We start from the raw sequence: 12,269 nt of genomic DNA, 5'->3' as shown, positions 1-12,269 counted from the left end.
GGAAAATTCAAGGATTCCTCATCCTTGATGAGGAGTGGGTGTCTTGCCTTAAACTCAAATGACAATGAGAATGAGGTGGACAAATTTGAGGATTCTCTATCCCTAACGGAGAGTGGGTGCCTTGCCCTAAACCCGCCTAACACTAGGTACGAGGTGGGAGTAGGGATGGGGTGCCTCGCCCCGTCATCATTCCTGTATAATTGTTAATTATTAGTGAAATTAATAAAAATGTTAGTTTTTGTGATTATTTTTATTTATTAATAGTCAATCAAAACTTCATTTAAAAATAATGAAAATAACAACATTTATTAAAATTACTACCAATGATTAATAAAATTAAATTTGTTAAAAATACTTGTTCATATTAAATTAGCAATAATTATTTTCTATAAATCAACATTAAATGAAAATACAATTATTAAAAATTTAAATGTTAAAAATAAATTTGAATATTTTTAGTTAATTAACAATAAATTTTGGTCATTAATTTATCAATTAATTAATAATAAATAAAATTATTCAATCTTTTATATTTTCTCATGCATCGCACGGGTCCCCACTAGTCTACTACTATATGGGGACTGAGTCCACATGGCATCTTCCTCTTAAAATTTTGCTCCAAAATCTCTTTTGTTAATCTTATAAATTTTTAATTTTTGATTTTTGAATTCTATGTAATTAACTCACATTCAGCCATTCACGTTTCCCACCCCAACTAACAATCTTAAAAGGCATCGTTGAATGAATCACAACTTATGAGTCAAGTCGTGATATCAAGACTAATCTTAGCTTTCACCATCTATGTGTTTTCAAAAGCTTCAACTTCGACTCAAACATAGCAACTTAACCGTACTTCAAAATAATTAGTTAAACGCTAGTTATTATTACAATAATAATTACTAGTAGAGGGGTCCTTGTTTCGCAGGGGCTGGAATGGAATTGCAACATTTTTATTTGCTACATTAAAAAAGATAGTGGTTTCTTAATAAGAAATTTGCAATTATAAGTACTCAAGTCTTGAAACTCATATAAAGATCATCATGTGCTCGTTTTTTAAATATTTCTTCAACAAAGCATCTTATATAAAAGAATGTTATCATACAATGATAGTTTTAAGTTCTAATTCATAATTGTCCTTTGTTTCACATGAAGAACTCCCAATTGACCCAGATAGTAGGACCGTTCGGCCCGAGAACCATCTAGGCAACCGGTTCTGTTTTACTCCAAACCCAGTCCTTGGCCAAAAAACATTGAATCTATCAATGATTCGTTTACCCGAATGGTCAATCCATCGATCCGTTGACCCGTTCCAACGGTTTTTGTCCATTTTTATTTTTTATTTTTAATTTTTGTTGTCATAATGGGCCATCTGTTCGAACCAGACGGTCGAAGTCGACCTGAAAACTGGTGGCCAAAACGGTTCCATTTTTTGGTCATTTTTTCTAGATGTCAATAATTAGACGAAATAACATTGTAGTCATAGTCATGGGAAGGGTGGACATTGGAAGGGATTCTAAAACCTTGAAAGATAAATCCAAAGTGACCTTAAACACAGAAAAAAATGGCGATAAATCCACCAAACTGAAAAAATCAAGGAAAAAAAATCAGAGAATTGAGTCCAAAGCTTTGCTTTGAGACGGAGCTAAACATACATGCAATCAAAGAAAGAGACAAAGAACATCATCTTGAAAGAAAATTAAAAAAAAAATACACTACACAAGAAAAACCAAAGAAAAAACAAAAGAGAAGAAATAAAATGGTGGTAAACCCTAGATCGTACACGCTCGAATAAAGCCAATAGTAGAATAAATCTTTGAATAGTGAAAATCCAAAAGCATAAAAAATCATGGTTTTCGAACTGCTATTGACCCGAACGGATGGACATTTTGGTCCAGGAACTGTCCAAGCAACCGGTTCCGTTTTACACAAATCTCGGTCCCTAGCCAAAAACTGTTGAATTGTCCAACGACCCATTGATCTAGGAGATCAAACTATCGACCCGTTGACATCTTCAATGGTTTTTTTTATTTTTTTTAATTGGGAACCGTCTAGGAAACCGATTTTGGTTTATCCTAATCCTGGTCCTTAACTAAAAACCATTGAATCGGTTAATGACCCATTGACTCGGGCGATTGAACTAATTATTTATTGTATGGTTTTCAAGCAAATTTCATAAGAATTTTGGGGTATTTTATAAATAAAGTTAAAAGATTTTGCCATTATTTTTTAAATAAATGTTATAAATCGTCAAAAAATTAAATAGTTTGATCAAGACAAGTCACCAAACCACTTCAGTGCTACGAAGAAATGCAATTGGCCAACATAACCATAAGCCATCAAACCGCCTTAATTAGTAATTTAGGTCATTTCAGTAATTTTACAGTATTAAATAAACGAATCATTACGCTAATTTTATTCCTTTTATTATCTTCACATTGTGAACGAATACCACATGTAACCTAGCTATGTATCATATGCTTCTCAGACAAATTTATTTGATAAGAACTTTGAGTATTGACTTTACTTAGAAATAAATCTTATAAATTGATAAAAGAATTTCGTAAATAGTTTGATTGAGAAAAGTCAACAAACTATTAGCAAGAAACCGCTTGCGAAACGCCACGTAACCAAACACCCACTTAAGCCTCTATTATCATCAACCGGTCCATTTGAGTTCCTATCCCATATTTCAAGCGATTTGGCCCAACCTGACTAATTAGAATATATTTGTTTTAACTTTTAAGTCTCCGTTTGGTTGTGGGAATAAGAATTAGAATGGGCTATTTCGATTCTAATTATTTAGTTGGACGGAATTAAAATTCTATTTCTATTCCTGGTGGAATGACATTCTTCTATTTGAGGGAATGGTCATTCCCTTCTTTTCCCTTGAGAATAAAATTCTCATTCCTGTTTCAATCAAACAGACTATGGGCCTGAATAAACCATTCTGATTTTAATTTCGAAGGATTTTGGTTCTAATTCTGATTCCGTTTTTTATTTCAACTCTAGACCAAATGGACCCTAAGGTTTGGCGTTGGATTGTGATTGGAGAAATAAAATATCATATATCTGATAAAATGTGTGATAGAAATAATGGGTGTACTCATCATAAGATAATCTCTATTAGTAAGAAAACTTCAAATGCACAATACATATTAGTGGGACAGTATAACAAGAGAGAAACAGAGAAATTCAAACCAATAAAAAAGACAGAAACACAGAAAGTAGAACAATCATATAATTAACCATTAACAAGCTGACAAATTAAGCAAGAAGGTTTTCAGCTGGGTTGCAGAGTAATCAAGCAAGAATTTCTTCCAGGCGTTTGGTTTTCTCCATCTCTTCCAGCTGCTTGTCCTTGGGGAGCTTCTTGAGCCTATCACGCTCCAGTTCTCCACAAAACTTCCTTCGGTACATCTCAGTGAATGTGATTGACTCATCCAGCACTGGCGTCTCTCCTTCTCTAATCTGGAGTGGATACACAATTGCCTCAGGTGCTGGGTACAGGAAGGTTGCGATTGAGAGACGACTGCAGCTGGAGTTCACTACTGCCTGGTGATCTGCCTTCTTGAATCGCCCATTGCTTAGATACTATGAGCAGCCACATCAACTGTGTATTAGTCTCTATTTATGGGAAAGCAATACAAATTAATGGGAATGTTAAGTATTGGATTGGGTAGGCTTAGTTTCTCAATTTTGGGCTGGCCCTAGCCTTTTGAGTCAGATCCATTTAAGTTGGCTTCAGATTAGGGGTTTCAATTGGACTGGATTTGGTCCAATCTAATTCAATAAATATTTTGGACCATTTTGAAACGGTCCAATTCAATGTCTGGACTGCCCAATCTGTTCAAATTAATTTTGATTTAGATTGGTTCTAACCTAAACCTGGTCCATTGACACCTATGCTCTTATCTTCTTATCAATGGACTAGATATTGACTCAATCCAACCCAATCCAATATAAATTCATTATGGATGGACCAGGTCCAGTCCAATCCAATAAATACTTTGGACCATTAAGTCTGGCTGGTCTAATTCAATATGTCTTGTTGGTCCATCCAATCTATCTAAATTGATTTTGGTTTGGATGAGGTCCAATCTAAAACCGGTCCATTGGCACCCTTACTTTGGATATCTACTTAACCATAATTGGACCGAATCGGATCGGATTTAAAAATATGATCCACTCATTTATGGAATTCGGTATTATTTGATCTGATCCGATATATGTATGCATATGTAAATATCATTTTTTTAGTACTAAAATTCTTCAAAATTAAGTTGGAATTGGGGTTTAGATAAATTAACTTTTTTATTTAATTTTATTTGTAATTTATGATAATTTTTTTTGTGGACTTAATGAATTAGATCGAAATCAGACAACCAGATATATAAACCAATCGAATTTAAATCTATCTTTTACATATCCATTAGATAACAGATTGAATTTGAATCTCTTAGATTCTTAATTATCTGAATGGATTCTGATCCTATCTGTTTGCAGCCCACTTAATTTCATCTGATCATCACTTAATTAGTAAATAATATTCTACTATTTCATATTGATAGGTTTTTACTCACATGACCGTGGTCGCCAAGGTTAACGACGAATGCACCCTCGATGGGCTGAACAGTGATCCATGTCTTGCCACCATCCCTAGTAGCCTGGAGCCCTCCGACTTGGTCTTGAAGCAGAATGGTGATCGTGCCGGGATCAGTGTGTCTTTGGACGCCGAGTGTGAGGTCAGGCTGTGGGCACTTAGGATAGAAGTTGACAATAATCTTTTGTTCCATCTCAACGCAAGCCTTACTAAGCTCGTCTTTGCCAAGGCCCATTGCCTCTGATAGCACCTCCAGCAGCCTGCACGCTAGGTCCATCATCTTCTCACTGTAGGTCTCAGTCGCCGCCACCCATCCCTCTGGTTTGTCCGGCCACCGCGAGTAGTCCCGGCTGCGAAGTGGGTACGAGAAGTAGGTCACAAACTCACGCCAGTCCTGGACTGCTCCTCCCTGTAAATCATCTTTCACATAAGCACAAATTCGTACAAAGTAGCCAGTAGCTCATCAGTATCATGACCACAGCTCCTTTATATGCGAGAAATAGCAAGACAAATTCTGAATCCTACACAATTCAAAATGACAAATATCTCTATCTTAAAATACTAATACCCGCCGGTATATTAACATCACTTCTGAACAGTCATACCTACACCAACTGTACGATGGAGCTAAGAATTTTTAAAGTATGCTGAACAGTCATTCTCATTCTCATGAAAAACATCATATGCATACCTGAATATGACTAGAGACAAGGAATCCACCCTTCTTGCCACCAGTCATATCATACCGGAGCTTCTCCTCTTCAGGCAAAGCAAAGAACTCTCTACCCAGTCGAGCCATCTCAGAGATGAGATTTCCATCCACGCCATGGTCGATGATTTGGAATATCCCCCACTGCTCACATGCTTCTACGATTTTCTGGCATATCTCCATTCTCCGACCCTGTGATTCATCAATTCCAGCAAGAGAAATAACTGGGATTTCATTGCTGAATTGGTTGTGAGCCACCTTAGGACGCTCGTCTTCACAGCGGATAAAGCTTGGAGGAAGTGTCTTTTCCTCAACTAATGCCGTCAAAGTTGCATGCCCCATTTCTCTCTTTTTGGGTATTGTGATAGTGGTATGATGTTAAGGAAATGCTATATGCAGCCATATTTATAGATTTGAATTTGCTATAGCTACCTTCATGGGTGGCACATTCAGAGGTAGGTAGGGAGAATGGACAACCAAAATTGTCAAACCTTATTATGGGTCGTCGACTTCAGAGATTAGTATATTTCTGAAAGAATATATGAATAGAAATAAGGATGCAACTTAGGTTGATTTAATGCAAGCCTAACCCAAAAATGTTGCCTTGGTTTGAATTGAAATGAAGTCTGGATTAGGATTAGGGTTGAAAAGTACGAACCTATATAACAGGTTGGATTAGGGTTGTGGCCTTCGCCAATCTAAACCTAACCCAGCCGCTCCCCCCATCCCCTTCCCTAAGTAGTAGTAGTAAAGCGTAAGTAAGTTCAATTAATTAAGCTTCACTTATTAAGATGGCACCACCTACTTCTGCCTTGTGGAGCTATGATGCAGTTAATCTAGACCATCTCAGATAGGAGCCTTGCACATTGGCCAATTGTTAACTCCCTCAATCTATGACGTGTGCCATATATCATCTTGAATTGAAGCTTTCCCAAGGTTGTGAAACAGTCAACAATAAACAGTAGATGCAAATTTTCATTTGAAGAATTAATTGCTATAGTGAAAGATTTATCTAGATCACTGACTGATTTAGGTAGGAATGATTTTCTCCATGAATAGAGAGAGGCGGGTGGAGATGGATGTGGCAAGCATGCAACCATGGAAAATATAATAAATCTCTTGGCCATTATAAATCATGAACAGATTACTCAGCCAGATACCCTTTTCATAACTAGATGATTCCTTCACCTGAAAATGGTTTCAAACGACTGATATGAAATGGTCTCTTCAATAACCTACATGTCATTGTTAGATAGTCAGTCCAGCTTCAACAACACCCTCTGTGCATTTTAGCTGAACGTTTAGCCCGTTCAACGCTTGACAACCGTCATTTAACTGGGACCCAGATAGGTCACTCGGTCACTGGTTCAGTGGTATCTCATGGGCTGGTCCAAGTCTCATAAGTCTTACAACATTAATGTTTAATTAGTATCATGGTTTTTAAAAACGACCCAGAGGCCGAACCGGTCAGGGTTCTGGTTATTGGGTCGAATGGTCCGACTGTTTGAACCGAATAGTCAGCCCATTCTGATAAAAAAATAAAAAAAGTAAAAATTGATCAAAATTGTTCAAACGGTTAATCGCCCAAATCAGCAGTTTGTTGACCAAAATCAATGGTTTTGGACAAATTTCTGGTTTTGGGGAAAACCAAAACCGGTCACTTAACTGATTCCCGGTTTTTCCGATACGACCATCCGATCCGGTCCGAATTTGAAAACAGTGATTAGTATTAAACTTTCCTGAGTTTTTGGTCCTATCTGTTTTTGAAAATTTGAAATAATGACATATTATTATACTTTTTTATCAACTATTTACATATATCTTTTCACTATTTTGAATGATATTCAATTTAGTTTATTCTCTTCAAAGAAAGTGTATATATGATATGCATTTATTTCTTTTTGAAGTTTTTTGGTTAACCTTTTCACAAATCTATTTGACTATTAATTTTCAGGAACTTATTTTCAACCCAAGTTGGTCATGCTCAGCCATCAAAGCGATTGTTAGGTAATACCAACCATCAAATCATGAACTAGATTTTTTTTTTTTGACAGGTAAAACTAAGATATAATAACAAAAAGAGATAGATATACAATCTTCAACCCTGGGTATCCCATTAAAGTAATTGTTATAGACAAAAAAGGGAGAAGGGTGAGTTTTGGCAGCTTAGGATACCGCATGGGCTGTTAAGTTAGCATTCCTACTTATATACATAATTCAAGTTTCCTAATAGCAAAAAAGTATTCAAAAACAGCCAGTGACAAGTCCAAGGGTAGTCCTTGTGATCCTTGAAGGCGCTTATCAGGCACCGGGAATCAGCATATATGCAAACTTCATTAAAAGACCAACTCTGAAGTTCTTAAATTGCCTACAATACAGTAAATAGTTCAGCCTGAAGAACTGAATTGACTTCAGAAGTATGACCTCCTAAAATTTTTAATACAGATAAGTTTCTTGAGACAATAACAACTCCAAAAGTATATAGAGAATGAGATATTCTTCCTGCATCAGTGAAAATGAGATAATCAGTTTGCTGAGTCAAGCTTATGGTTAAAACATTATGACCTTGAGGATTGGACAGGGAAGTAGGGCTAGGATGATTAGAGAGATGATAAAGAGTATTCACTAGCTTAGCCACTTTCTCTGGGTTAGTAACTATATTATTAAAAACCAGATCATTCCTAGCCTACTAGATAGAATACCAAGCGATAGCTAACCAGCCGAGAATTTGCAAGAAAAGATTATGATCATTGACAAGATTATGCAAGATTTTAAAATTAGAAGTGATATCATCCTGAAGCATAGTGTGCAGATGCAGATTCCAAGGATTTGAGAAAAGAACAGCTTGGGCAAACAGACAATTAAGGTTTCATCCTGATTTTTACAAAGGCCACACAAACTCTGATCGATGTCCAGATGTAATTGAGTTCTAACAGGAATGAACTTGTTTAAGAGACGCCAGATAAATAATTGGTATCTAGGAGGAAAAGGCAACTTCCAAATGTGCTTTAAACAAAATTTCAAATCAGAGTTGAGAGTTGGCAAAGCATTTTGCAAATCTTTTTTTATAATGAAATTTGATGGAGAATTTACCAGAAGTGTGATGAATCCAGATCCAGGAAATGTTATTAATAGCAGGATACACTGGGGTTCATAGCATTCTATCAACTTCTAGAGAGGGAAAAGAGTTCTGAAGGGATTCTAAGTTCCAGTGACCTTCTTGAATAAAAGCTGTGATTGAGGTCTGATTGAGGTGCTGGGGCAAAGGTCGGGAGATCCAACCAAATTGGCCTTCTGAATGGATCCAAGCGCTTTGAGATAGGGGAAAAGAGGAATCTTCATTGACCAAGCCACCACATTTTGAGGCTAGATCTTTTAACTGTGGTCCAATGGGTTTCCAAAAAAAGGAACTTGTAGAAGGGATGGAATAAGGAAAGATATTATTGTTTTTGAGGTATTTTGCTTTCCAACACCTAGCCCATAACCTATCCTGCTCATTCAAGAAGTGCCAGACAACTTTTTTCAGAAAACTTTGGTTCATTAACTTGAGCCTTTTGAACCCTAAGCCTCCATGAGATTTAGGAAGGGTAAGAGTATTCCAAGAGCACCATGTTAAAAGGTGTTTGTTTTTGTCTGAGACTCCCCACCAAAAGTTACGGATAGTTTTCTCAATGCTATCAATGGTTTTTTGGGGGAAATTGATCAAAGACATTGCATGTAGAGGCACAGATTGGAGTACAGATTGGATGAGGACAGCATTTCCTGCTTGATTGATAGCTGAGGATTTCCATTTGCTTAACTTGACCCATAAGTTCTCTAGGATGTAATTCAAGTTGTTATGCTTGTTTTTATCCTAGAAGAGAGGGAGGCCAAGATATATGGAGTGTTTGCTCAAGGATTTAAATTTTAGTTGCCTACTGATCATATGCTAGAGTCTAGGATGTGTATTTTTGCTACAGAAAATACCAGGTTTATCCAAATTAATGACTTGATTAGAGACTTCTTGGAAAGAATTGAGGATTTGGCCTAAATTATCAAGTTCCTTCCTGTGTGCTCTAAGGAAGAGCATTACATTATAAGCAAAAATGAAGTGCGAGATCTTAGGAGCAGAGGCAGAGATAGGGATGCCTTGGATTCTACCCTCTTGTTCAGCTTTATGAAGAAGTCTTGAAAGAGCTTTCATGTCAATGATGAACAAGTAGGGAGAGAGAGGATTGCCTTGGCGAAGGCCTCAGGAAGGGCAAAAGTGACCCTCTGAAGTCCCATTTATAAGAAGAGAGTAAGAAATAGAGGAGATGCACTCTTTTATTATAGCACAAAAGGAGTCCGAGAAACCTAGGAGATACATAATTCTAAGGAGAAAGTTCCAATCCAGTCTATCATAGGCTTTGGACATATCTAGTTTAATAGCTAGATAGTGAGTCCCTTTCTTTTTGTGCTTTAGAAAATGAAACATTTCTTGCGTTATAATGGAATTATTAGACATTTGTCTTCTTGGCACAAAAGTTGCTTGATTGGGACCTATACATTTGTCTAAAACTATATGGGGACGATGGGTTAAGACCTATGCTATTACTTTATAGATTACGTTACAAAGGCTAATAGGTCTGTAGTCCTGAACTTGATTGCAATCCACCTTTTCGGGATGAGGCAGATAAAAGTATGATTTAATCTCTTGAGGAGTTTTTTATTTAGAAAGAATTCTTGAACAATTGAGATTAAATTAGGGCCCATCAGAACCCAGAAATGTTTGAAAACCAGAGCAGGCATACCATCTGGTCCCAGGGATTTAAGGCTCCCTATAGAAAATAGAACTGCTTTAATTTCCTCAGGCGAAGGAGGAGAGAGGAGCATTTGATTGTCTTGCTCAAAAATAACAGGGGAGAACACTTCAGACAACCAACCTAAGTTAGAGGAGTTCTGAGAGGAGTACAAAGACTTGAAGTACTCAAGGAAAGTTGAGGAGATGTCTTCATGAGAGGTCTACCAGATGTTATGATCATTTTTTATTCCCTCAATGAAGTTTCTCTTCCTTCGAAGGAGGGTACTCTTATGAAAGAAATTAGTATTCGTATCTCCTAGTTGGAGCCAAGTCTATCTTGAATTTTTTCTCCACAAGCTTTCTAGTTGTTTGGAGGTAGTTTCATAATCAGCATAAAGCTGATCCAGATTTTGGAGGGAGTTTTGCTATTCAGCCTTAATAATTTTCTCTTCAAGAAGCTTTAACTTTGTCGTGGGTTGAACAAAAACTTTGTTCCTCCACTGAATAAGATTTAATTTCAGAGCTTCTAAATTTTTAGAAAGCTTATAGGCTGCATAACCTGGGAAACTGGACTTCCAAGAATCAGAGATAAGGAGATGGTAGGAGGAGTCTGATAACCACATTTCAAAGAAACGAAAAGGTTTAGGATAGATCTGACAAGGTGGGTCTAAATTTAAAATTAGAGGGTGGTGGTCAGAGCCCCATCTTTTTCCTAGAGATAAGGAAGCATTCGGGTAAAGTTCAATTAAGTCTAGGGACATGACAGCTCTATCCAGGGTACGAGTGATGAAACCATTGGTTCTTTTATTGGACCATGAAAGACCCCCCTAAATATTTAATTCCAGTAAATTATAGTCACAAATGAAATTCCTATATTCAGTGGAAATCACAGAAGGAATCCTACTAGGAGAAGGATCTTTAAAGTTTCAAGAAGCACCCTCATTAAAATCACCAATTAAAAGCAAAGGCAAAGAAAAAGAACAAATCCAGGAGTTTAAGTCCCTCCAGAAAGAGTTTCTATGATGTTTTACTAGAGGTCCATAATGGAAGCCAAGAAGCCAAGAACCTTTATTGGAATTAACTAGAAAGAAGACATACCTGTCTATAGATTTGATAACAGAAACACAAAAACCGGATTTCCAGAGAACGGCTAGTCCTCCTGCTTGTCCTTCAGGGGCGATAAAATGAAAATTAGGATATTTTAGCAAATTCGAGATATTAAGCATACTGTTATCAGGGATTTTTTTTCTCGCAAAGGAAAAGTAAATTTGGGTCAAACCGGTGGACCAAATCCCTTAGTTCTTGAATTGCCTTGGGGTGCCTGGCCCCACGACAATTCCAACTTAGGATTAACATTGATCAAGGTGGGGCTAATAAGGGCCAGCCACCTCTGGCCGTAGTAAAAAGGAAAACCAAATAAAAGGGAAGAACTTACCGTGTCATTATCATCTGGATCTCTGATAGGGGCTTTAGACTTGGCTAGATTAATATGAATGGTATGCTCCTCTACTAAGACCGAAGAGTTGTCAAGCCTGTCATAGGTTGGTAGCTCAGAGGAATGGGCGATTTCCAAATTAGCCAAGAGATCCAGACAAAGGTCTTTTACCTCGAGAAGAAGAGGGACCCGTAGAATCACCAAAGGCATGGTTTGAGAGGAGTTGAGTATCTTCAGCAAGGTGAAAAGTACTAGCTGACACACGAAGCGGGCCATCAGAAGGGGAAGGTATGTTAGAAGCAGGGGTTGAGGTAACAGGTATGGTCATTGGTTAAGTGTGATTCGGGGATTCCTGAGAGTGGTTTGCTTCCTGAGGAAGATTAGGAGGTGGTGGGGGAGATGGATCGGGACATGGACGAAGTCACTAAAGATAGGTCGTTTCCAAGAATGTCTCATTGTTAGTTTTGCCCGAAGCCAAGGGCCTGGATGAATCATTGTATGACGGTTAAAATACTGGTCAAAGGAACGACCTCCAGCCTGAGGTAAGGGCTGAGAACAACGTCATAACATATGGCCGATTTTACCGCAGATGAAACGGGTCCAAGGCAGATCTTCATACCGATAGGTAATCCAATTTGTGCCACAAACAAAATACTTAGTTTTCAAAGGTTGTAAAACTGAAATGGTGACTTTTGCTCTGATGAAGTTCTAATTAACTATAACAAATCGGGTTGGGCCTAGACGTTCAAAAAGGGGAGTTCCT

At 37.4% G+C, this 12,269-nt stretch overlaps 1 protein-coding gene across 3 annotated transcripts; it reads right to left on the bottom strand.

Moving 5' to 3' along the window:
* Positions 1 to 3,100: 3,100 nt before the first annotated feature.
* On the bottom strand, positions 3,101 to 11,872 carry LOC104588723 (naringenin,2-oxoglutarate 3-dioxygenase-like). Of its 3 annotated transcripts, XM_088888906.1 has the most exons (6): positions 11,678 to 11,872; positions 11,507 to 11,603; positions 11,170 to 11,239; positions 5,292 to 7,811; positions 4,581 to 5,009; positions 3,101 to 3,591 (listed from the first exon to the last, which is right to left on the bottom strand). In XM_088888906.1, exons 4-6 carry the CDS (start codon positions 5,649 to 5,651, stop codon positions 3,301 to 3,303), a joined length of 1,080 nt encoding a protein of 359 aa, XP_088745032.1. In that variant the 5' UTR covers positions 5,652 to 7,811; positions 11,170 to 11,239; positions 11,507 to 11,603; positions 11,678 to 11,872; the 3' UTR covers positions 3,101 to 3,300. The 3 variants fall into 3 exon arrangements, with proteins under 3 accessions (XP_088745032.1, XP_088745031.1, XP_010245069.1); XM_088888905.1 differs by having other exon boundaries at positions 11,507 to 11,872; XM_010246767.3 differs by having other exon boundaries at positions 5,292 to 7,677; positions 11,507 to 11,872.
* Positions 11,873 to 12,269: the final 397 nt, after the last annotated feature.

This window comes from Nelumbo nucifera, chromosome 5 (assembly GCF_055504915.1).
Source record: "Nelumbo nucifera cultivar China Antique chromosome 5, China Antique-T2T, whole genome shotgun sequence".
NCBI lineage: Eukaryota > Viridiplantae > Streptophyta > Magnoliopsida > Proteales > Nelumbonaceae > Nelumbo > Nelumbo nucifera.
Note: the sequence above shows the minus strand (reverse complement) of the source record. Positions and strands in the feature narration are given on the sequence as shown.